A 24,631-nucleotide genomic window follows, 5' to 3' on the forward strand; every position below is an offset into this window, starting at 1 on the left:
ACCATATGACCCGGTAAGGGGGATGGCAGTGGGGCAGCACCAACCCATCTCACCTCAGGTGGCGAAACGGGATGCGCCACCCTGGTCCTACCAGGTCCCAGCTAAAATGAATGGGGCCGGTTGCGGCTGTTCCCCTGGTCCCATTCATTTCAGTGTGTCTTCAATAAGATAATTCCCCAGAGGATTGTGTGTAAGGGCCGAGAACAGACAAGGGGGACATTTGAGCCTCCGGATATTACTGAACTACACTTCCCATGATCCCTGGCCATTGGCCATGTTTGCAGGGGCTGATGGGAGTTGTAGTTCAGAAACCTCGAGTGCCAAAATTTCCCCACACCTGGCCTAGAACAAGGCTAAGCCAGCAACGGCGAACATTACTGTGCCAAATTCATGATGAGTACACTTGAGTGTTCAAGGAAATCAGCGAGGAAGACCGGGGGAGTGGGGGCTTTTCTTTCCTCGTCACACATTTGTTGCTACCTTGTATAAATATCTGCATGAAACAACCAAGACTTTTCATTCGGCTTTTGTCTCCTTGCCATCTCTGCAGGTAGCGGAGTGAAGCCAACCAGTGAGTACATTGCCTTTGTGTTCAACTCCGTTGTATAACCTGATATTTATTAACAGTTCTCTGGAGCTCAGGGTGAAGGATGAATATATACAACTGTCTCAAGACTATGTAGAGCGGAGTACATAACCATATAGATGTCAGCTTCATGTGGATGCCTAGCTGGACATTGAGGACTTACATTAATTTATGTATATGTTTAACTTCAGATGCATTTACTCATAGTTACTCTGTCTGCAATGGGAACTAATGGTGTGTTCCACCTGACTATTAGTATTTTTCCTTTTTATTTTTTTCTAATAATCCTCTCACCCCTTCCTTTCCTCTGCTAAATATGCACATTAAAAAATATTTTTTTTAAAAAATGATATTAGTGCTGTGATGCAAACTGCAGGTTGGATTTTCTTTTTCCTTGTCAGAAAAGCACATTGTCCGGCATAAATGCGGCAACCAAAGACCCTGCCCCAGCCATAGTTTCGCCTTCAGAATCACTAGCGGCGCAGCCAATGTGGTCGGACCTTCCATGTGCTTCGACAATGTTAAGTAAGTTCTGTGCAATGGTGCAGCACATTATGCACCACCATGTGTCCATGCTTCATGAAGTAGCCTGTGCTGGCCTGGGTGGCTTTAAAAGAGGGTGGGGCAAATTCATGGAAGAGAAGGCTGTCTTCTGCTCTCACTGCGAGAGGAAGCATGCCAGTCTGAATACCAGTTAATGGGAATCCCAGGTGGTTTTTTTAATGGGCACCAGACACTGTGAGAACAGGATAGTGAGCCAGATGGGCCTTTGGCCGGACCTCGGATTGCCATACGCCCGGAATTTCCTGGGCATAGCCGGAATACAAGAGAGAGCCAGTGTGGTGTAGAGGTTAAGAGCGGTAGTCTCGTAATCTGGTGAACCGGGTTCGCGTCCCTGCTCCTCCACATGCAGCTGCTGGGTGACCTTGGGCCAGTCACACTTCTCTGAAGTCTCTCAGCCCCACTCACCTCACAGAGTGTTTGTTGTGGGGGAGGAAGGGAAAGGAGAATGTCAGCCGCTTGGAGACTCCTTAGGGTAGTGATAAAGCGGGATATCAAATCCAAACTCTTCTTCCTCTTCTTCGTAAGCTCAACAACTTTGCCCCCCCCCCACACACACACAGTGCAACAACTTTTGTCTCCGCATTTTCACTTTTTGAAACATGGCAAACCTACCTGACCCAGCAGAGCTTTTCTTCCAGTAATAAGATTTTTATTAAAGTTTCCCATACTGCAAAAAGATAAGAGCTACAAAAAATACAGGTAGAACAAACAGAAGGTGGAGTCCTCTTTTAGAGGTCGTTCTTAGGCCTTGCCACCCACGGAAAGGAGGAGTTCACCTGGGATATTTCCTTTCTCCTCCCAGCCTCTCATCCTGGATGACTGACATTTCCCCGCCTCCCACCCAGGGCTCTCCATCAACCATCTACTGCCCCCTTGAGTATGCAACCCAGCAGGACTTTCTGTATAGCCCTATATGCCTAATTCCCCCTCCCTTTCTTCCTCTTCTTTTTCTTTTACAGGGTGTTAAGCAGCATAAAAAATAACGTTGGTCGGGGTTTAAACATTGCGCTTGTCAATGGTGAGTTGTTGTTTTTTTTAAGGGGTCAACCGTTCACACAGTTCCCCCCTGTTCTTTGGGTTCCTTTTTAATGTTTCTTTTTGCAGTGACTGCACGAACGTGACATCTGCACCGTGCATCTAAAGTGCTCTTATACCACTTTAACAGTTCCAGCTTCCCCCCATGGAATCCTGGGAATTGTAGCTTGTTAAGGGTGCTGGGATATGCAGCTCTGTGAGGCGGGTCGCCTAACAATTTTCAGCACCCTTAACAAACGACCCTTCCCAGGGTTCTTTGGGGGGAAACCAGGACTGTCAAAGTTGCAGAAGAGTGCTTCAACTTTCTGGTGTCGATGTGACCTGACACTTCCTACTGTATCAGGAACTCAGGTGTCTCTCTCTGTTAACTTCAGAAGGGGAAGTCGTAGTTTTGCAGGGAGAAGAGTGGTAGGGATCTTTAACAGAGGATGCTAAGCACTCCACGCAATTGCAATTCTCCGGATTCTTTGATGGAAGTGTTAAAGTGGTGCAAAGCACATTCAGATCCTACAGACTGGACCTGTTTAGCAATGGCACACAGCACTGTCCTTGTACCACCTCTCAAACCATTGCCTGCTTGAACATGCCTCCACATCAGAGCCACCATGTAGCTGGAAACCGTTTCTTGACATTGGCTCTCTTAGAGGACCAATAAGAGGACCGTGTCTGTTTCCTGTCCGCAAAAAGCAGCAGGTTCTAACCCTTTAGGTGTCCCCATCCTGGCTCTGCCGGATTCCAACTCCCATTGGTCCCAACCAGCACAGCCAACAACAGGGATCTAAAGGGCCACCGGCACTTTATTCCTGCTGTAAAGCAAGGGTGTTTACTAATGACTGGTCATCCACCAACTGTGGCCATCCAGGCTTAATTAGGAAACAGGGCACTTCCCAGGGATTCAGCCCATCTAAATGGCATGCAGTGGCATAGTGTAGCAGGGACCAGGAGGGGCAGGGGCCCCGGGCACAAAATTCTGAGAGGGTGCAACTATGCTCCCCCACACAGGCTCCGGCTTCTGCGGAGATCCCTGCCCTGGCCTGGCAAAAGCGGCAGAACAGCACAGGCCCACGATGAGTGGGCCCAGACAGAGGGAGGTAGGCAATGCCTAACCCCAGTGTAGCCCGGCCCACTGCTCCTCTTAGTAGGTACTGGGGGGTTTTAAGGGCCACAGTGGCTGGCTGGGCTCCCCCCTGTGTGGGCAGGCAGCCCAGCACAGTCCCGCTTGGCTGCGGGGGAGGGGGCACTGTGGCAGCGGCTTGCCTGCCACGGGTCCTGACAACCCACGCTATGCCACTGGCTTTCTGATATGGAAACCCTGTCCTCTAGCCCAAAGCATGCCAATATTCTTATTTTTAATGACATTTTGCATCTTTTCAGAAGAACCGTCCTTTACACATTTTTTTTTTGAGGGGAGGGGTAGAGCACATATTTTAAAAGCTGAATATATTGAATGTTACTTTAGCTTGATCTGCAGGCACATGCAGTAGGGGAAAGTCTGTAACTGTACCTGGGGATCTCTGCAGCCTCAGCTGCCAGACAGTTGACTGATGCTGGGATAGGGTGGGGTTTGGTATCCAGAAGGTGAACAATGTTTTTGGTGTCTGGCGGCTCAGTGCGAAACCGGTTTTCAAGAAGCTCCAGTCTAGCCAATTCTTCTTGTTTGCAGTTCTCAGTTCCTGGAGCAAAAAAAATTAAAATAAATCAGTCCAAACTATTTCATTGTCACTTTTCACTCTGGTTTGCATTCCATCCGGGTGGTCCACAATGACGCTCCACACCACACACCCTTTTCCAATCTAGGCTGACGTGCAAGTCGAGCATTGGAACACGGATGGAAGCATGCCTCTCCTTTATTCTGCAATAAAACTGAGCCGATCCCTTCTTCTCATAAAATTTAAAGATAAGTGCTTTGACCTTGAGAAAACAGCATGGCAGCTGGCAGGCGCAATGGGAAGTGGGCACCATTCAGGTCTGAAGGAAAACGTGTTCAGTGAGCTGCAGCTAACACAAACACCCTTCTGTGTGTTACTTAGCATTGTGTACTTTGCACAAAGGAAGCAGCCGGCAGGCCACGAGAGGCAACTGCAAATGCTGTTAATGTGAAGGGGAATGTTTTTTAGACCATCGTTTTTGGACCTTGGGTTGCCCTGGTTATAAAGACTTCTTTCCTGTTCATCCATTTACAGTGGTACCTCTGGTTAAGTACTTAATTTGTTATGGAGGTCTGTCCTTAACCTGAAACTGTTCTTAAGCTGAGGAACCACTTTAGCTAATGGGGCCTCCCGCTGCTGCCGTGCCGCCGGAGCACAATTTCTGTTCTCATTCTGAAGCAAAGTTCTTAACCTGAGGTACTATTTCTGGGTGAGCAGAGTCTGTAACCTGAAGCATCTGTAACCTGAAGCGTCTGTAACCCGAGGTACCACTGTATTGAGTCTCAGTAGACAGCTCCCCTTGAACCTGGCTAACAATGGCTGCTTCTGGGAAGTCAAGAACCCCTGGGGCAGTCCTCCTGCTGAGAGGATAGAGCAGGGGAACCCTGTCCTGTGGGCCAGATCCTTATTGTGTTTATTTATTCAACAAAACGTGCATACTGCTTGATGGTGTTGGTGGGGAGCCCTCTGAATGGTTTACAACAATATAAAATAAAACATGGGGAAATTATCAATGAAAGTCCAGTTTAAAAACAGGTATTTAAAGCGTTCAAAAGATGGTTAAAACCAACGGTTGCTAAAAAGAAATAAAACACATGTCATTTGCCCGAACAAAAATGTTTTAAGCAGGCACCAGAAATAATACAGCAATGGCACTTGCCTGGTGTCCACAGGCAGGGAGTTCTAAGTGTGGGTGATGCGCACTCAGAGATGGATTTCTTACAAGTGCAGAAGGGGCATTAGGTGATGCGTTTAACGATACCAGTTCTGCAGATCAAAGTGGTCAAGCAGGTATATACTATCCTGCATCCTGCAGGCCCTTTGGCAACCTTGAGAGGTGGGTGGCACAACCCATCTGTCAATCACCAGACTAGTGGATTGCCTCGCCCACATGTCAAAATTCATTGCGCAACACTTTCCAGGCGCTTGAGAACCGCAGCGTGAGAGGCTTTCCTGCTCCTGGAGCACCAAGCAGTTTGTACTAAAGGTAAAGGTAAAGGGACCCCTCACCATTAGGTCCAGTCGTGGCCAACTCTGGGGTTGCAACTCTCATCTCACTTTATTGGCTGAGAGGGCCGGCATACAGCTTCCGGGTCATGTGGCCAGCATGACTAAGCCGCTTCTGGCGAACCAGAGCAGCGCACGGAAACACCGTTTACCTTCCTGCCAGAGCAGTACCTATTTATCTACTTGCACTTTGACATGCTTTCGAACTGCTAGGTTGGCAGGAGCAGGGACCGAGCAACGGGAGCTCACCCCATCGCGGAGATTCAAACCGCCAACCTTCTGATCAGCATGTCCTAGGCTCTGTGCTTTAACCCACAGCGCCACCCGAAACCGCTGCTAAAACGGTGGAGAGACTTGCAGGACGTCAAGCTCCTGACTATTCCTTCATAGTCATATTTGTACCTGCCCCAGGCCTGAACCCCACATACGATATCAGTTGTGGGGTGGGTGGGTATGATTTAGGGGGAAAGACCTGCTGGGCCAAATGGGGAGGCCTGGTGGGCCAAGCTGCCTAGCTCAGTTGGGTAGAGCATGGTGCTGATTGCGCCAAGGTCATGAGTTTGATCCACATACAGACCCCCTGCATTGCCCGGGGCAAGATTACTCTTGGAGTCCCTTCAAACTCTGTGCTTCTATGATTCTATTATTCTAAGTCTGGCCATGGGCCAGAGGTTTCCCCAACCCTGTTATAGAGGCTAACAGGAGAGTCATCTCATGCATGAGTTTCATTTATTTATTGATATGCAGCATTGATGGTGGTGGTGGCGGTGGTGGTGGTGATTAATTGAATTTACCGGTATATACCGCCCTATACCCGCAGGTCTGAGGGTGGATCATAGAATATAAAACCACAAAGTACAACCCAATAACTCCCCCCTAAACACATTTTGGCGGGACGCGGGTGGCGCTGTGGGTTAAACCACAGAGCCTAGGACTTGCCGATCAGAAGGTTGGCAGTTCAAATCCCCATGACGGGGTGAGCTCCCGTTGCTCAGTCCCTGTCCCTGCCAACCTAGCAGTTCGAAAGCATGTCAAAGTGCAAGTAGATAAATAGGTACAGCTCTGGTGGGAAGGTAAACGGCGTTTCCGTGCGCTGCTCTGGTTCGCCAGAACCGGCTTAGTCATGCTGGCCACACGACCTGGAAGCTGTACGCCAGCTCCCTCAGCCAATAAAGCGAGATGAGCGCCGCAACCCCAGAGTCGGTCACGACTGGACCTAATGGTCAGGGGTCCCTTTACCTTTTACTAAACACATTTTAGAAGGGCATAGGATGTCAGTCAAATCAACCAAAGGCCTGGTTGAAGAGAAATGTTTTTGCCCGGCGCCTAACGGTATATAATGAAGGTGCCAGGTGAACTTCCCTGGGGAGAGCATTCCACAGACGGGGAGCCACTGCAGAGAAGGCCCCTTCTTGTGCTGCCACTCTCTGGACCTCCTGAGGAGGAAGCACATGAATGAGGGCCTCAGAAGATGATCTCAGGGTTCGGGTAGGTTCATATGGAAAGAGGCGGTCCTTGAGGTTTTGCGGTCCTAAACCGTTTAATGCATTATAGGTCAACAAGTCCTCTTGACAGTTTAATAAAGCAACACAACAGTGTGTCAATATTGCATCAAACAAAAAAGTATATTAAAGCAATGCAACAACAGCAACAAAGACGGAACACCAAGTAGTCAGTCTAAGAAAGGTCAAAGCCTCCTGTCAAGCAGCCTGTAAACTTAAAAAACACTACTTGCTCTTGAAGATTGGAATGGAGACAGAAGGCCCTTTGTTTGGTGCTTTGAGGTTGCAAAATAGCCCATATCACAGGGAACAGGGGAGGATGAGAGCACAGTAAAGCAGTGTCTTTGACGATTGCCACGCTGACATTGGCTGCGTGTGAACCATGCATTTAAAACACACGGCGTCCCCCAAAGAATCCTGGGAGCACTTCGTTTACCCAGAGCTACGGTTCCCAGCACTCTTAGCAAACCATTGTTTCCTGGATTCTTTGGGCGAAGCTGTGACTCCCGAAGTGGTAAAGTGAACGTTAAGAGGAACGTCTAATGCTAAGAGCAGTTCAAACAGTGGTGCGTGTTACCTTTGAGCAGTGGGAGCTCTGAGCTGTCGAGGTCAGAAAAGGCTCACCTGGTGGAGCATAAGAACTACGACGCTTGCTTCCTGGCAGATGTGTCTCAACTGCTTACGGGAGGGAGAGGGTGAAGCAGTGAGGCCAATGCAGGGCGGTTCCACTGGTGGACGTTCTGGATTGCCTCAGCTGGTGCATCTGCATTGTACCGATTTCTCTGCCTCCTCACCCCTCTCCTTTCTGGTAAACAGTAGTGACACACCTGCCAGGAAGCTAGTATTAGGGCTCTGCTCTGTCAGGTGAGCCGCTTCTGAGTTCAAGATGTGGAAGTCTTCCATCAGAGGCTGGACAGCCATCTGCTGGCGATGCTCTACTTCAGCCCTTCCCAACCTTGGGGCCCCAGATGTTGTTGGACTACAACTCCCATCAGCCCTAGCTAGAGGGGCCAGAGGTCAGGGATGATGTAGTCAAACATCAATGTGAGACACACAGTTGCTGTAGCTTTCTTGCATCAAGAAGCAGGTTGGATTAGATGTTTTCTGCATACTAGGATAATCCAGATTAAAAGTTTGTGTTTCAGAAATCTCTCTTTTTTTAAAAAAGTGCAATAGTTAATTGAAACCAGGGAACATTTTATTATTTATTCCACTGTTCTAATATATCTGAAGAACAACGTGTCTGTATATAAGCATGCTACCTTCAAAGCTGTTTTTTCCATTCCAATATCTAGGAAGCAGTGGACAGCTTCTCAAGACGGCTGCCTTTGACATGTATTCTGGAGGTAGGTCAACCACAGAGCGCCAACCACAGAGTTGACTATATTCAGTGGCGTAGCGTGGGGGGTGCAGGGGGGGCCGGCCGCACCGGGCACAACATCTGGGGGTTAGCGTTAGGGGGCGCAAATCCACGGGTTAGGGGGCGCAAATTACTTGCCTTGCCCCGGGTGCTGACAACCCACGCTACGCCACAGACTATATTGACTGCAGAGTGCCAACTGGCAGAAAGAATGGACCAGCTCTGAGTGGGTGAAAGAGCTGAAAGAAAGAATTTGTGTCTTTCTCATAGGAAAAGGGAAGAAATTAGGTTCCTTTTGCATTCAGAGGTGAAGCTTCCTCGTTTGCACTTTTTGGAATAATATGCACAACGAAACACAGCTGTTCTTCCAAATTTGCAGTGCTGAGGATTCTGCAATGTGGTCCTTCAGCCAAGCAATGTGCAGCGCACATATGCTAGGGTGTAAAGAGCAGGTGCTCGTGAAAATAACATACCAAAAAATGTGCATATTGACTGATGAATCCATGGAAGCAAAACCTAGCCTTTTCTGCACTGAAACTATCTAACTTACAGACACCTGGGTCCCACTGGAACGTGGCATTCCTGGCCAACTTAAGGCCTTTATATCTGTTGCCATCAAGCAGAGAGGATTCTTTAAGATGGAGATACGGTGGTACCTCGGGTTAAGAATTAATTCGTTCTGGAGGTCCATTCTTAACCTGAAACTGTTCTTAACCTGAGGTACCACTTTAGCTAATGGGGCCTCCCGCTGCCGCCGCACAATTTCTGTTCTCATCCTGAAGCAAAGTTCTTAACCTGAGGTACTATTTCTGGGTTAGTGGAGTCTGTAACCTGAAGCGTCTGTAACCCGAGGTACCACTGTACTGTTTTTCAGGTTTTATTTTCCTTTCAGGCAACTGATGTGTTCCAAAGCATAGCATAAGGAGCCTTTTTGCATGACATATGTTATATAACACACACACACACACACACACACACACACACACACACATATATATATATACAAGGAGAAGGGGACGACAGAGGACGAGATGGTTGGATAGTGTTCTCAAAGCAACCAGCATGAATTTGACTAAACTGCGGGAGGCAGTGGAAGACAGAAGTGCCTGGCATGCTCTGGTCCATGGGGTCATGAAGAGTCGGACATGACTAAACGACTAAACAACAACAACAACATATATATTTATTGTTAAAGTTTGGGAGGCAGCATGGTATAGTGGTTAGAATGTAGGACTAGGACTGAGGAGACACAAGTTCGTATCTCCACTCAGCCATGAAACTCATTGGGTTCTCTTGGGCCAGTCGCAGGTCTCTCACCCCAACTTACCATACAGGGTTGTTGGGGTCATTAAATGGGGCAGCAAGGAAAACCATGGAGCCCAGATTGAGCTCCTTGGGCGTAATGTGGTGTATAAATGTGGTAAGCATAATGATTCTATGTGGGACTTCCTTTTCTTTAAGAATCCCTGAAAAATAGTGTTCTCTCTTTCTAAATCTGCAGTAGGTTCTGGAGAGAGAGAGAGAGAGAGAGAGAGAGAGAGAGAACTGAATCACCTCAGAAATCAACATATATATGTGCAGTCCTTGTTGGTGTTACCTATTCAATGTTGTCTCCTTGTTCTGCATGTATCTTGAGAGACCACTAGATGGCAGGATAAGAAAAGAGCAAGCCTCACAATTTCTCTTTGATTTCCCTGTTAGATGTCAAGCATCTCTTGGATTTCCTGAAAGCAATTAGCGCAGGTACCATCGTGCTCGTAGCTTCCTATGATGACCCAGCAACAAAGTGAGTGAACTACCGATGTGTATGGCTTCTGGGGTCTTTGGTGTATAACTGTTATACTGCCAGCTGAGCTCTTCAACTGAGAGATCCCGATTTCCAAATCTCCCTGAAAATCCATTTGATGGCCTCAGAAAATCACTGGCCTGTTGCTCTTCATCTCATCTGGATCGGTCATTTTGCTGCTTCATTCCCCCCACCATTCTTATTTTGTCCAAAAAAGGTCTTAGGTGTTTTAAGCTTTGTACACCTCTTTGGATAGCGACGCGGGTGGCGCTGTGGGTTAAACCACAGAGCCTAGGACTTGCCAATCAGAAGGTTGGCGGTTCGAATCCCCGCGATGGGGTGAGCTCCTGTTGCTCGGCCCCTGCTCCTGCCAACCTAGCAGTTCGAAAGCACGAAGTGCAAGTAGATAAATAGGTACCGCTCTGGCAGGAAGGTAAACGGCGTTTCCGTGCGCTGCTCTGGTTCGCCAGAAGCGGCTTGGTCATGCTGGCCACATGACCTGGAAGCTGTATGCCGGCTCCCTCGGCCAATAAAGCAAGATGAGTGCCGCAACCCCAGAGTCGGCCACGACTGGACCTAATGGTCAGGGGTCCCTTTACCTTTACACCTCTTTGGAATTTTAAAGGGAATGCAAGGTATAACAAATGAATAAATATTCCCCGTCTCTCCAGGCTGAACGATGAAGCACGGAAGTTGTTTGCTGAACTGGGAAGCAGCCACGCGAACAAGCTGGGGTTTCGAGACAACTGGGTGTTTCTTGGAGGGAAGGGGCTCAAAAACAAAAGCCCCTTTGAGCAGGTACCTTCTCGTGAACAGCGGCTGCAATCTGAATAGGCACCTGTGATTATACTGCTTGTATGTTTAGCTTTTAGGGATTGGTTTATTAAGCAGACATTTGTGAACCTTCCTTCTCTCACGACAACCCTGCTCCTTTGCAAGTGGCTTCTCTGCAGGGAAGCAACCTGCACCGTACAGGAAGCGAGCTCCTTCCTTCTCCTGATGGTCACGTGTTTTCCCATAGGATGCCTGCCTCTCCTTCCTGCCTGATGCCCTGCCCCCCCCCGACAGCAGCAGATCACTCTGGCCCATCCAACCCAATCTGGGGCTGTCTTTCCCTGGCTCGTCCAATTCTTGAGTTCCTCCAAATATGCCCCATTTGGCTCTGGCCTCGGCCAAATCCCAGTGCGCAGTCCTAATCGGTACACTTGTCCCTAAGTAATAGATGCACAGCTATGAGATGTGCTTCCTCGTACAGTGGTACCTTGGTTCTCAAACTTAATCCGTTCCGGAAGTCCGTTCCGAAACCAAAGCGTTCCAAAACCAAGGCGCGCTTTCCCATAGAAAGTAATGCAAAACGGATTAATCCGTTCCAGACTTTTAGAAATAACCCCCAAAACAGCCATTTAACATGAATTTTACTATCTAACCAGACCATTGATTCATAAAATGAAAGCAATAAACAATGTACTGCAGTCAAGCAAGCAAGCAATCAGTAGCTGAACTGGGTTCTTCCACACAGTCACAAAAACAAAACAGAAAGAGCCGCAAAAAACAAAAATGCAAAATAAATAGCAAAAACAGACAGACCTCAGTGTAACACTCAAATCGGAAGCGTAACACTCAAAACGGAGCACGTTCGGCTTCCGAAAAACGTTCGCAAACCGGAACATTTACTTCCGGGTTTGCAGTGTTTGGGTTCCAAGTTGTTTGAGTACCAAGGCGTTTGAGAACCAAGGTACCACTGCAGTGGTCATTATAACCTCCTGCACATCCACTGCACCAATGAGCTATTTGTGGAGCAGATGGGGTCAGCAGCTGCTCAAGAGAAAACCTGGTGAGAGAGTTGCGGCCATTTGGCACCTTCTCACTGATGCCCCTCTGAGGTGCTGCATTTTGGACAGGTAGCACGGCAGCCATTTATTCTGAAGCAGAGGGTGTTCTGAACCATCCTCCTCCATATTCCACACACTCAAATGGGGAAATCATTCTGCATGTACACACTCTGCTAATAATACAAGTATTTAGTCTTCATCCCTGTTCTGCCATATGTCAACCTCACTGTATCCTGGCACTGTTAAAAACTGTTCTAGGATACGGTGAGTAGGGATAGGGCAGAAATTTGATTTTGTTTGCATTTTTATGAGAAACTAACTAATTCACACTTCTCGAACCTATATGTAAACTGAATCACAGCTATCCTTCAAAATTCACCCTTCTCCGAATTTTGCAATGCAGCTCTCCAATATATTTTTTTATTAAAAAAAAACCTACAGAAATGCATTTATTTCAGGGAAAGGATGCATAAAAATGTTTGTAGAAATAACATATAAAGATGCATCATATTCTGGGCAATCATATATATATATATATATATATAGAGAGAGAGAGAGAGAGAGAGAGAGAGAGAGAGAGAGAGACTACATATCAAAAAAAGTGTTTATTAGGAGAACTTAGCACTAAATGCTGGTGAAATTTCATGAGGATTTCTTTTAAATCATGATAATAATCACAAATTGACGCAGAGATGTGAGGGACTGAATTTAAGTTTGGAGAAACAAGAAACTGAGAGAAACCCAGACTGGCTGATTTGCCTATACTTAGTCACAAGTCAACTTGTGATGCAAGGAAAAATATAGTGGACATGAAGGACGGAGCCTACAGGGAGAATGGTGGCCAAATGCTACTCCCTTTCTCTTAAGTTAGGGTGGAAATTACAGGGATACGGGTTTTGGCAATACATTAGGATAAGCTTCCTTAACGGTATGAACACTTGGGCAGTTGGGCAGACTGCCACAGGCGGTAGTTTGGAGCAGGCTGGGGAGGATGGGGCTGGGTCACTGCAAGTGACAGTCGAGAACACAAGTCTGTTGCACAGAGCAGAGCCTACACAACTTCGCACCTCTCTTTGGCAGTTTCTATTCCCATATTCCTAGATTAATGCTAAATTTGACAAACAACAGCATGGAAGTGCCCTGAAAGGGTTGGAAAGTCCCAGGTTTAACCCTCAACATCTCCAGTTAAAGGATCTTTTTGGGAAGCAGGAACGAGGAAGACCTGCTCTGCCAGTGAGAATAGAAACGAAACACAATAGTACCTTGGTTTAAGAACAGCTTAGTTTACGAACAAATTGGATTAAGAACGCTGCAAACCCGGAAGTAGGTGTTTTGGTTTGTGAACTTTGCCATGGAAGCAGAACATGTTCCGCTTCCTGTTGAGTGTGTTCCATTTGTAAATTGAGTCCCCCACTGCTATGGGAAAGCACGCTTTGGTTTAAGAACGCTTTGGTTTAAGAACAGACTTCCGGAACGAATTAAGTTCATAAACCAAGGTACCACTGTATGGAGGTTGACAGACCAGTGGTTCAATTCAGTATAAGGCATAACCATATGTGTAGCTCTCCAGCAGTTGACAATCATATGCAAAAAGCGTAAAGGGGAATTCTTATGTACTAAGCTCATTGCGTATAGTTGACGGGCTCTCTCCATTTTACTTTCCACAGCACCTAAAAAATGATAAGGAGACAAACAAGTATGACGGCTGGCCTGAGCTTCTGGAAATGGAGGGCTGTGTACCTAAGAAGATGGAATGACAATGAGCTAAATTCAGAACAGATACCGGTGGCCCCCAGCTGACTGACTTTTCACTTTGCCTCAGATATGGTGGAACCAATTCGAACAGACTCAACCCTCTGCCCTGTGGGGTTTTGAACACAGAGGGCTTCATTTCAGCACAGGGCCAGCAGGATTTCAGTGCACTGTTGGTTGTATTAATAATAGATTCTACAGAGGTGAAGAAGTGGATCTGTGAAAGGTATTCAGCAATCGGTTTATGTAATGCCTTTGGAATCAGCCAGGACCCTCAAACAGCAATAGCAAACAGCTTGAGAAGAGTTGTTTGAACTGAAGACACACATAATATTTACACATAAGTATGTATATTTATAGAGAGAGAGTCCTCTGCACTATGGATATGCTGTGAGGCCTGTTTTTATATTAAGTTCTACCTCTAGGGTTGCCATATTCCTAAAAGTGAAAATCCTGGCAAAGTTGTTGAGCTTTTTTTGGGGGGGGGACAGCTGTTGAGCTTTTTGGGGGGAACATCTACCCCAAAAAATAAAGTTTTGGGGCTTTTTTGGATCTTTAAAGCATTAAAAAATGAACCACCCTACTTGCCATACATCCGGCTTTCCCCAGACGTTTTGCAAATTCAAAACTTGGACATGTGTCAGCTCTATCTACCTCTACCATAGCAGCAAATCAAAAGTTGGATAGGTCTGGCGCCAGAAAACAGCACCCATGGGCAGCTGTCAGGGCCCTAGGCTCACTGGCAGGGCTTCTCACTAATGCCTGTCCCTAGTCCCCCTTTTAAAACTGCTAATCCAGTCAGTGTCAGGTGGCGGCCATTTTGTTTTCCCATAGCGCCCCAAAGCAGCACAACACCAGGGGCAGTGTGGGATATGGAATTGGCAGCTGCCCACCATGGAGCTGAGTGCGACTGCTGCTGCCACAGCCCACAGCCAGGTGAGCCTTAAAAGGCACTTGGCTGAGGACTCCCTCAAACATGGATCTTTTGCCAGTCGCTGTTGCTGCCGCTGCTGTCGTCATTTCTTTGGCTCAGAAACAAAGCACACACACCCCACACACAACGGCATGGTCGCGCAGCTTCCATCACAGCCCGCTGGGCATAGGTTCCTTTGTTTCAAAGCCAGGGGAGGAGGCAGTGATTTATTTATTTATTATTTATTGAATATCCCACTGTTTCTCGTCGATGAGCCCAGGGCAGCAACAGATACACAATATTATTTTTTTTAAGGAAAATGTTTTGAAACAATATTAACACACACACAAATTACAGTTTTAAAACATCCTAAAAGCAGTTGTGATTAAAGACATACTTCCACCCAAGTTGCCAGGAAGACTGTTCTTCAGACACCCAACTCCTGAGCAAACAGGAGTTTCAAATTCAAGTTAGTAGTGATGAAAACAGGTGTACCTCACCAGCAAGGGTATTCCACAACCGGGGTGCCACTACCGAAAGGGCCCTGCCATGGCTCAGTGCCAACCAGGCAGCCTCCAATGGCAGCACAACCAACAAGGCCTCAGTGATACTGGGTTGTGTCCAATGCGAGTCCCAATGAAATTAATGTACATGATTAACTTAGGTCTATTAATCTCAGTGAATCTACTCTGAAGGTAGGACTTGTATTAGATACAATACTGTGTGGGTAAGTGAGCAGGGAAGGGAGAAGGCTGTCTTATCAGCATTTGGTTCCCTGATAGGCCATATTGCCAGATATTATATAAAAATGGGGATCTGAGAAGACTGAGCTCTCTGTATGGTATGTGTGTCTTCAGTCTTCATGTAGTTCGTTCATTATACGGTTAAATCACTCCAATATTTGGGTTGTTGCTTAACAACAAGAGTAAGTCCTTTTTATAATTTTAGTTTTTCTTGTGTTTAGCGTTGCTATGAAATGTTTGTTCTGTTATACCCTCCTTTCATAAAATCCTTCATTTGTTTGTCTAGATTTACAACTAGTGGTATTGCTGGTAATTTCTGCTTCTTCCAAGCGTTCGCTTACATTAGTAGAAGAGGGGGGGCTTGAGACCCTCTAGCTGTTATTAGACTCCCATTCCCATCAGTTCCTGGCACTTGGGTCAGTGATGAGCAGGTGAGAGGAGTTGTTGCCCGGCAACAGCCATAGGTAGCCCTGCCCCTTGCGGTAGTAGCACAAGCCTGCAGCAGCTGGGCCTGACCAAGCTAAGAGGAGCCCATCCTGTTCCTGTGGTGGCCAGGGCCGGCCCACTCATGAGGCAACCGCCTCAGGTGGCAAGATTCACAGGAGCTGTGCCTCCACCACTACCATGATGGTGTCAGGAGCTTGGCCTACACACGAGTAGGACCCTGGTAGAGACACATGCCCGACTGGCATGTTCCCTCCCTCCTGGTCGATCGTTCGGGAGCTTCAAAAGCTTTCTTCTGCCCAAACATCACAGTGACCGATGCCAACAGACATCGTCACACTTAAGGATCCGCAGAGTCTTCACAGCTTGCGTAACAGACCTCAGCAACTCAGCATTTTGGCTAATCTACTTTATTTACATATAAACACACACGGAGCACTGCAACATGGTTCCCTCTCTCTCTAGCATCAGACAGCAAAGAAAGAAAGAACAAAGGACAATAGTCCCACTTCACGGAACACAAAATAAAAAAAATCCTTCCAGTAGCACCTTAAAGACCAACTAAGTTAGTTCTTGGTATGAGCTTTCGTGTGCATGCACACTTCTTCAGATTCACGGAACACAGTTACACAAACATCCTGTCTTCGTCACTTCCCACTCTGTGGAGTCAAAACATATACAGTCATGTGAAAGACAAAAATCCCATGACTGCAGTCATAGAGCAGGAATTCTAAAAGATGGCAGTGATGATGATGATGATAATGATACCCTGCCTATCTGATTAGGTTGCCCCAGACACTCTGGGTGGCTTCCAACAAAATATGCTGTGATGGTTTCAATGCGCTGTTTGAAGGCCGGATCTGTCTCCTCCTCAGCAGCTCCCCACAATGCCACCTTTACAGGGGCTGCTGGGCTCCTCTCTCCCCTTCTTCCCTGGTGTGTATGGGGTTGCCATTTTGTGGTTCGCCTCAGGTACGCAAATATCTTGGGCCGGCCATGGTGCCATCTCAGCAAAGGGGTTGATGAGCCTCAGGTGATTTATTGTTTTATTGCTGACCTACGCCTGACTCAACCCCTGACAGCATAGTTGACAGGGACTTGCCAAGGCCCACACCGCTGCAAGGGGGCCACTTCCAATCCCTGGAGCCTCCTGGTCCTTCTCCTATTCATCCTTGTTGCCTGTTTACTCGGACAACCCCTCTGCATAGGCAAGGACAAGGAAGCATAGCCTGTGCATCCTTTGGCTTCTGCCTCTGGAAGTGATGGTGAGTCGAGCGAATAGGCAGTGGCCATCATAGCAACTGCTTTGAAGACCTAAAAAAATATATCAAGTGGTAAATACATTTTATGAAATAAATAAAACAAAAAATAAGGAAGGGGAAGAGGTGCTGGCAGTCCAACGGGAGGCAGGGGAGAAATATGGGAGCATCTTGCCCCCAAAGACCTTTGAAAATTGGATCCAGAAATGACAGTGGAAATAGGTTTGAAACCAGGGGTGGGATTAAACTAAGTTGCTATGAGCACAAAATGAGGCCTTCTTGTGCAACAGGAATTCCCCTCCCCCACCCCCACCCCCGCCGGCAGCCTCCTACATTTGCTCTGGGATGTTGACGGAAACCTCAGGACTGTTTTGGGGGCACATGGGGGTATGGGAGGAAAAGAAGGGGGGAAGCCCCATTGTGCAATCCTCACGCATATACCGCACTCCAGTTCCTTTTGCTGACAAGGTAGACCTGTTCCTCATGTTTGTTGATGTGGGTGCGCCTGAAATATATTTTGGCAAAGGTTTGAGCTATTGCAGGTGTTCATTTCTGCGAGTTTTCCTTGAGACAGCGGCATCAAACAAAGCTGCGGCTGTACACCTACTTCTGCCTCACGGCCATAGACTGCTTCTGTGGAAATAACTAAAGTGACTTGGAACTGGATTGAATGCTTGGTGATGAATATTCCTATCCTCCGCACCGAAGATAAAAAGAATTCTACTACGCTATGGTGGCAATCGTTCAACGACGACACAGTTTTATCTTCTAACCAGCAGGTGGAAATCTTCCCTTTATAAAAAAAAGAAGAAGAAGAAGTTTTAGTTTCACTGCCTCCTTCAGTAACACGCAGCCCACTTCTGAAGGGGAGGCCATTCGCTGGGCCTCTTGTTTTGATTGGGACAAGAGAAAAACGCTTCCCAGTGGCTGCACCTGAATTATGAAATCCCTTTGCCCCATGAATTACCACCAGCCTATTCCCTCAGTTGCTAAAGACCATTTTATTCTGGCAGGCTTTCATTGTATGTAACCGATAATGTTTTTTCGGTGCTGTTCTTGGCTCCCTGATTTTGGCATTGTTTCTGCAAAATTGCAATTAATCCACCTTTGCTGCTCCTTCTGTACCATGAAGTTCAGATATACATGTTTTAAAAACTAGCATTCAAAAAAAATAGATTAGGGGTAGCCAAGGAGGTGCCTCCCATCCTTTCTGACCATTAGCCACAGCAGCTGAGGATGATAGGCGCTGTTGGCCTCTGTCTGTCTTGAGGGACAATGGAGTGCGTCTCCTGGGGTCAAGTCAAACCACTGTGTTAGCTGTACCGAAGACAATGCATAGGACTGTCCCATTGAAACAGCTAAGAACCACATTAAGTAGAGGGCTGTGCCTGTCCGCTCAGGGCTGATTTGCTCCCTGGTTATGGCTTGCTGCCTTCACGTTATGCAACGTCATGGTTTAAGCTTCTTCTCTGTGGGCAGCAGCAAGAATTTGGGGGGTGCGGGGTGGGAAGAGAGTTCAGGGACCGCCAGGCTTTTCCTGATCTCAGTGGCGCAGAAGGATTGATCCCAGCAGGAACCCGCCACCTTGTTCCTCCAGAAGCGGGTCTCCGTGTGCTCCTTTCCCAAAGCTCTCTCACCAAAGCTTCATTGAGGTAAGAAGGCCGTGGGGATACGGATAGAGGGAGAGAAGAAGACAGGGTGACACAAGACCTCTAGGCAAGGAAGGAGCTCAGAGTGCTGAGGCCCAGCTGTGCTGCGCAGGTTGAATTCCTTCTCAGCTTGGCTCTGCATTCTGTGACATCTTGCTGTGTCAAGTCTGATTACTCTAATCTTCTACAGGCTTTTCCCCACCACCACCACAAGAAGGGACTCTGCTTAGAAGCTGGGCACTGACAGCATGAAAGCGGCCTTTGTGTGTAGCCCCTGGCAGTCGTTAGGTATATAAGGGGGAGAGGGAAGGGGGGAATGAATTCTTGACATGCCAGGGGAAGCCATCAAGGGGAAACTTTGCTGCTCATCACCTTGAAGCGCCTGCTGTCCCCGGTGCTCCTCTGCCCCTCTTACTCGGAGAGTAGAATGGGAGTGCAAGGAGCTATGCACCACCAGCCCTTTCTCCAGCGCAGGGTGCAGAAGGCGTCTGTCCGCACATAGGGACATGCACAGCGGGGCAGAATAAGAAAGATCCGTTTCTCTAAAGGGGGCCGGTGTTGTGCCTTTTCTCTGACACGCATTGCCAAAGCCAGGAGAGTTAAATCGAAACCACTGCAGGGAACGGCACTGAACTCCTTAAAATCATGGGAGCTGCTCATGGGAAAAAGGTAATGCTTTTTCGCTATGTGTTTCCGCTTTGGATGTGAAGGCAGTGCCTAGCTAGCCATTACTGGAATTAACCAGCTGAGATGGGTGTATTGGGGTGGCTTAAGTGCCAAACTGGATGTTACTTTGATTGCACAGAAGAAAGGGAATAATAATAATAATAATAATAATAATAATAATAATAATAATAATAATTGCAGGTACAAAGGAGGTGGCTGTCATACAGTTTGTCCCTTCCCTCTCCTCTGCAACAGTGACCCAGATGAATATCCCTCCCTGCACCTGCCCCACACAGCACAACTATGAACCTTAGGGTGAAAGCTCCCATTTGCACCAAAGGGAGCATTCCTTCCCCCAAGACGTCTGGTCCTGGAGGGGGGATTTTGTCTGGATCATGATTGGAGGGGTTCAGAATAAAGCTCCCCTCCCCGGGTGCTGCAGTCCTGTCCTGATAGCACCCCCCCCCTCCACACATGTACTTAAAGAAAAGGCACAGATCACAGAATCATAGAGTTGGAAGGGCACCCAGCGGTCATCTAGTCCAACCCCCTGCAATGCAGGAATACACAGCTGTCCCACATGGGGATCGAACCTGAAACCTTGGCATTGTCAGTGCCATGCTCTAACCAATTGAGCTATCCAGACCATAAGTGTAACATGTAGCGTGGCTTTAAGAAGCAGCCACTCTGTGGAATCTGGTCCCACCTAGGACCCCTCTGGACACTGTTTTTATTGTACATCCATGATTATTTGTGCTCATGATGGGATCAGGGCAGTCATATGTGATCCTGCTTTCAATGCTGCTTGTGCCATCAAAAGATTTGGGGAAGATATACTGCTTTGCTTCCAGTTGGTGCATGTTCCATAACTTCCTTCTGAAGTTCTGTAACTTTGCATACCACAGTTGATGTTCCAGTTTATTTATTGTCCCACGATTGCTGCGCTACAGAGTGCCCTCCAGATGGCAATAGTGGTACAACATTGGGGAAGCATCACAGAACAACTAATGCTGTAATAGGGAATGATGTGCGGATGATCAAGTATGAATCCACTACTAATTTATATTCTGCTTCCATAACCTGTTCCAAAATACATGGACAACCCCTTGCAATTAATCAGATCCATCTTTCAGGGGGGTGGGGAGTAGCTGTGATAGTTCAGTCAGTAGAGCATGAGACTTTTAATCTCATGGCCATGGGTTCAAACCCCACATTGGGCAAAAGTTCATGCATTGTAGGGGGTTATGATTCTATGATTCACAAAGCCAACGAAGAGAGCGGGACTTCATTGGCTAATCTGGAATGCTGTGAGTATTGGGGTCATATTGAAAAGATGGTCCCGGGGTATTTCCATGAATACTTTCACCCAAACAACACCAACACATTTAAATAACAACAACAACACCTAAATAACCTACTCACAAATGGTTTTCCATTAATTTTAGTCTCATGGGATTCTTTTTGGTTAAGTTTAATCAAATTGGAATTAGTTTCAGGAGAGTGGGAGGGGGGAGGAATTCTGAACTCAACTGCCTTAAATAGAAATGTGTATTTACTTTCATTGTGCTTGCTAAACACTGTTGAACTACAACTCCCATCATCCCTGAACATTGGCTGATGGGGCTGATGGGAGTTGGAGTCAACCACAGCTGGAGGGCCACAGGTCTCTCACCCTTCACTTACAATTATTATTTGGATTTATTATTTCATTATTGCTACTTTTTCTGCTAATGCACTCATAGTTTAAAATAGTGCCTACATTAGCTATACTTAATATGCTCTGTGTATGGCTCTGCTAATGTTTACATGGCTATCCGTTAGTTAGTTAGTTTGCATGTATCTTTATGACAAGGGACGCGGGTGGCGCTGTGGGTAAAACCTCAGCGCCTAGGACTTGCCGAACATATGGTCGGCGGTTCGAATCCCCGCGGCGGGGTGAGCTCCCGTCGTTCGGTCCCAGCTCCTGCCCACCTAGCAGTTCGAAAGCACTCTTAAGTGCAAGTAGATAAATAGGGACCGCTTTCTAGCCGGAAGGTAAACGGCATTTTCGTGTACTGCGCTGGTGCCGGCTCGCCAGAGCAGCTTCGTCACGCTGGCCACGTGACCCGGAAGTGTCTCCGGACAGCGCTGGCCCCCAGCCTCTTAAGTGAGATAGGCGCACAACCCTAGAGTCGGACACAACTGGCCCGTACGGGCAGGGGTACCTTTACCTTTACCTTTATCTTTATGACAAATTGATAGAAGAAAGAAAGAAAGAAAGAAAGAAAGAAAGAAAGAAAGAAAGAAAGAAAGAAAGAAAGAAAGAAAGAAAGAAGAAATAGTGTCTGTTACGCAAGATAAAAGAGGAAAAGTGATGGGAAGGAAGGAGGGAAATAAGGGAAAGCCAGGTTCCCTGGCCAGTGATGGAGGCACTTCAGGAGAGGAAGAGCCAATTGGCCATTGGCACTGGCCAAGCACAGGAAGAGAGGTTTTTCCAGTCTCACTACTCTCTCTGCCCAGCCTGATGAAATAGCTGCTAATGGAGACAATTCCAGGAACAGTGGAGCAACAAGCAATTTAGTCCTGGTCAAGCCAGTGGCAGGACATAGATATTTCCTCTCTCTTTTTAAGTACTCTCAGTGGTGGAGGAAGCCGCTGGGGCACCCGGAGTGGCAAATATGACCCACACTTGGGGGCAGGGCGATCCGCCAACAGAGGCAGGGCAATCCACCCATGGGGGGTCCACTGATCCTCCCGGGGGTGCAATCTATGGTGTGCCGATCATCCCGGGGGTGCCAGCACCGCCTGCCGATCGCACAAATACACCCAGTGTGCAGCGCTGGACACCGGGGATGCGAGCGCTGCCCGCCAGGTGGGTGCGAATGCCGCCCGCTGGGGGGGTGCATCCCCGGCAGCCAGCGCCAGGGGTACAAGTGCCACTACACCAATCTGCCTGGGGGGATTTTGTCAAAAAAACCCACCAAGCATGGCACCCAGGGCGGACCGCTCCCCCTGCCCCCACCTTCGTCCGCCAGTAAGTACTGTATTGCTATTTGCTCACCACTTCCGGGTGGCGCTGTGGGTTAAACCACAGAGCCTAGGACTTGCCGATCAGAAGGTTGGCGGTTCGAATCCCCGCAACAGGGTGAGCTCCCGTTGCTTGGTCTCTGCTCCTGCCAACCTAGCAGTTCATAAGCACGTCAAAGTGCAAGTAGATAAATAGGTACCACTCCGGGCGGGAAGGTAAACGGCGTTTCCGTGCGCTGCTCTGGTTTGCCAGAAGCGGCTTAGTCATGCTGGCCACATGACCCGGAAGCTGTACGCCGGCTCCCTCGGCCAGTAAAGCGAGATGAGCGCCGCAACCCCAGAGTCGGCCACGGCTGGACCTAATGGTCAGGGGTCCCTTTACCTTTACCTTCCCTGAATAGTGAAGTATTCTGGGTGCAGCTCCACATGGATTGAGAATGCCTTTGATCTCTCTGTGTTAAAAAATCTCCTGCTAGTCCCTTATCTTTATTCAGCTTCCCTCCTTTTTTTCACTTTGAAGGAGAGAGTTATTTTAAACAAAAAGCCTATTAGGGCGGCCTGCCATCCCGATCTGACCTAATCCCATTGTCTGGTGTCTTCGTTCTTTCTTAATACCGTTTACCTGTCAAGGACCTTCATGTTTTCTCAGTGCATCAAGTGCCTTAGGCCTTGTGCGAAACCCCTGCAAATTCTTTTTTCAATTACAATTGACATATAAGCTGATTGGGATAGAGGGAGGACTATGGAGAAGAGTCTCGGGTAATATTTATACTGCTTCTCACTCCTTTTCAGTTTGTTTGCTTTAAGGGGGGCAGATGTTCACCCTTGCACAGGTGAAATGGAGTGTGTAGGCCTTCAACCCCTGAAGAAGAGGCTTGCAAGGGGTTGAACACTGCTGCTGAAGGGAACGGGGAGGGAGATATTCTTGCTGGGTGTGTGCAACATTTCTTCCCCTATACATAAAAATCTAAGGCTGTCGTCATGCTCTGCAGTTCATGTGGCCACTGGGCAGGAGATCAAGGAAGCATTGTTTTGCTTTTGTTTTTTAAAAATATTTTATTATATACAATGCACACACATTACAACTGCAACCATTCAAATACCGACAATACAAAAATACTAACATAAATGTTACACCTACGTGACTTCCCTCCACCAGTATTCGTCATTTCTTATGTTTATTATGTTCTTATTTATATTGCAATTTGTAACTCTCAACTTTAATATTGTTATCTGTAACTTTAATATTGTGTTTTCTGAATCAATTTTACCAACTTGATCTAGACATATCAGCATGTTGTCAAGGAATCATTGTTAATAAGCAGATGATGCTTCTTTTCTGGAACTTCAGTCTCCGGTGACTTTATAATAAAATCAGTTCCATGGTAGATGCTGGAACCCCAGAAACATATCACTGCTCAGAGATTGCGGTGCATTTAGCAGTATCCACAAGTTTCACCCTCATACATACTGAAACTGTTTTGTAGTCATTCTCTCCTTCCACAGAGAACTGTATAGTTTGTGGAGTAGGGTATGGATCTGGGGATCGATAACAGAGAATTGTATGATGCATTAGATATTTAAGATAACACAGCACACTAAACTCTCTCATATTCATGCATCTTAGAATGCAATCCTGTGCACACTTACTTGGGAGTAAGCCCTAACTGACAGATTCATCCAACCCTAACTTCTTTCACCACACTCACTCCAGTGTTACTTTCTTGAAGTCAGTGTTCTTCACCCTTGGGTCCCTAGATGTTGTCGGACTACAACTCCCATCATCCCCAGCTGGTTTAGCCCAATGGTCAGAGGTGGTAGGAATTTATGCTTCATTTCTCCTGCTTATTCTCAGTCATATAGCACCCTATCCCATACCCTCCAACATTTCTCTGATGAAAATAGGGATGTATAAAACATATACATATACATACATATATAAAATATATATGTATAAAACATATATAAAAACATGATTAAACATTAAACATTTTAAAACTTCCCTATACAGCCTTCATATGGCTTGGGGGTCTCATAACTCGATACTTTTCAACGTTTATCGAATGAAAATAGGGACATCCTACCATCCTACCACTAGGGACGCGGGTGGCGCTGTGGTGTAAACCACTGAGCCTAGGGCTTGCCGATCAGAAGGTCGGCGGTTCGATTCCCTGTGACGGGGTAAGCTCCTGTTGTTCGGTTCCTGCTCCTGCCAACCTAGCAGTTCGAAAGCACGTCAAAGTGCAAGTAGATAAATAGGTACCACTCCGGTGGGAAGGTAAACGGCGTTTCTGTGCGCTGCTCTGGTTTCACCAGGAGCGGCATAGTCATGCTGGCCAAATGACCCGGAAAAACAGTCTGTGAACAAATGTCGGCTCC

At 47.2% G+C, this 24,631-nt stretch overlaps 1 protein-coding gene and 1 long non-coding RNA gene across 2 annotated transcripts in view; one reads left to right on the plus strand and one right to left on the minus strand.

The window, feature by feature from the left end:
- FAM3D (FAM3 metabolism regulating signaling molecule D) overlaps window positions 1–15,522 on the plus strand; it is a 39,223-nt gene extending 23,701 nt beyond the window's left edge. Inside the window, exons 4-10 of the mRNA XM_083493509.1 lie at window positions 551–571; window positions 988–1,111; window positions 2,110–2,168; window positions 8,138–8,188; window positions 9,904–9,988; window positions 10,660–10,786; window positions 13,488–15,522. Of these exons, the coding sequence (XP_083349635.1) occupies window positions 551–571; window positions 988–1,111; window positions 2,110–2,168; window positions 8,138–8,188; window positions 9,904–9,988; window positions 10,660–10,786; window positions 13,488–13,577 (557 nt within the window). The 3' untranslated portion in view covers window positions 13,578–15,522. The remainder of the gene's footprint in view (window positions 1–550; window positions 572–987; window positions 1,112–2,109; window positions 2,169–8,137; window positions 8,189–9,903; window positions 9,989–10,659; window positions 10,787–13,487) is intronic.
- Window positions 1–24,631, minus strand: part of LOC310702212 — a 610,091-nt gene that overhangs the window by 478,316 nt on the left and 107,144 nt on the right. The gene's annotated exons all lie outside the window — the stretch shown is intronic.

Source organism: Podarcis liolepis (assembly GCF_965112155.1).
Source record: "Podarcis liolepis genome assembly, chromosome: 2".
NCBI lineage: Eukaryota > Metazoa > Chordata > Lepidosauria > Squamata > Lacertidae > Podarcis > Podarcis liolepis.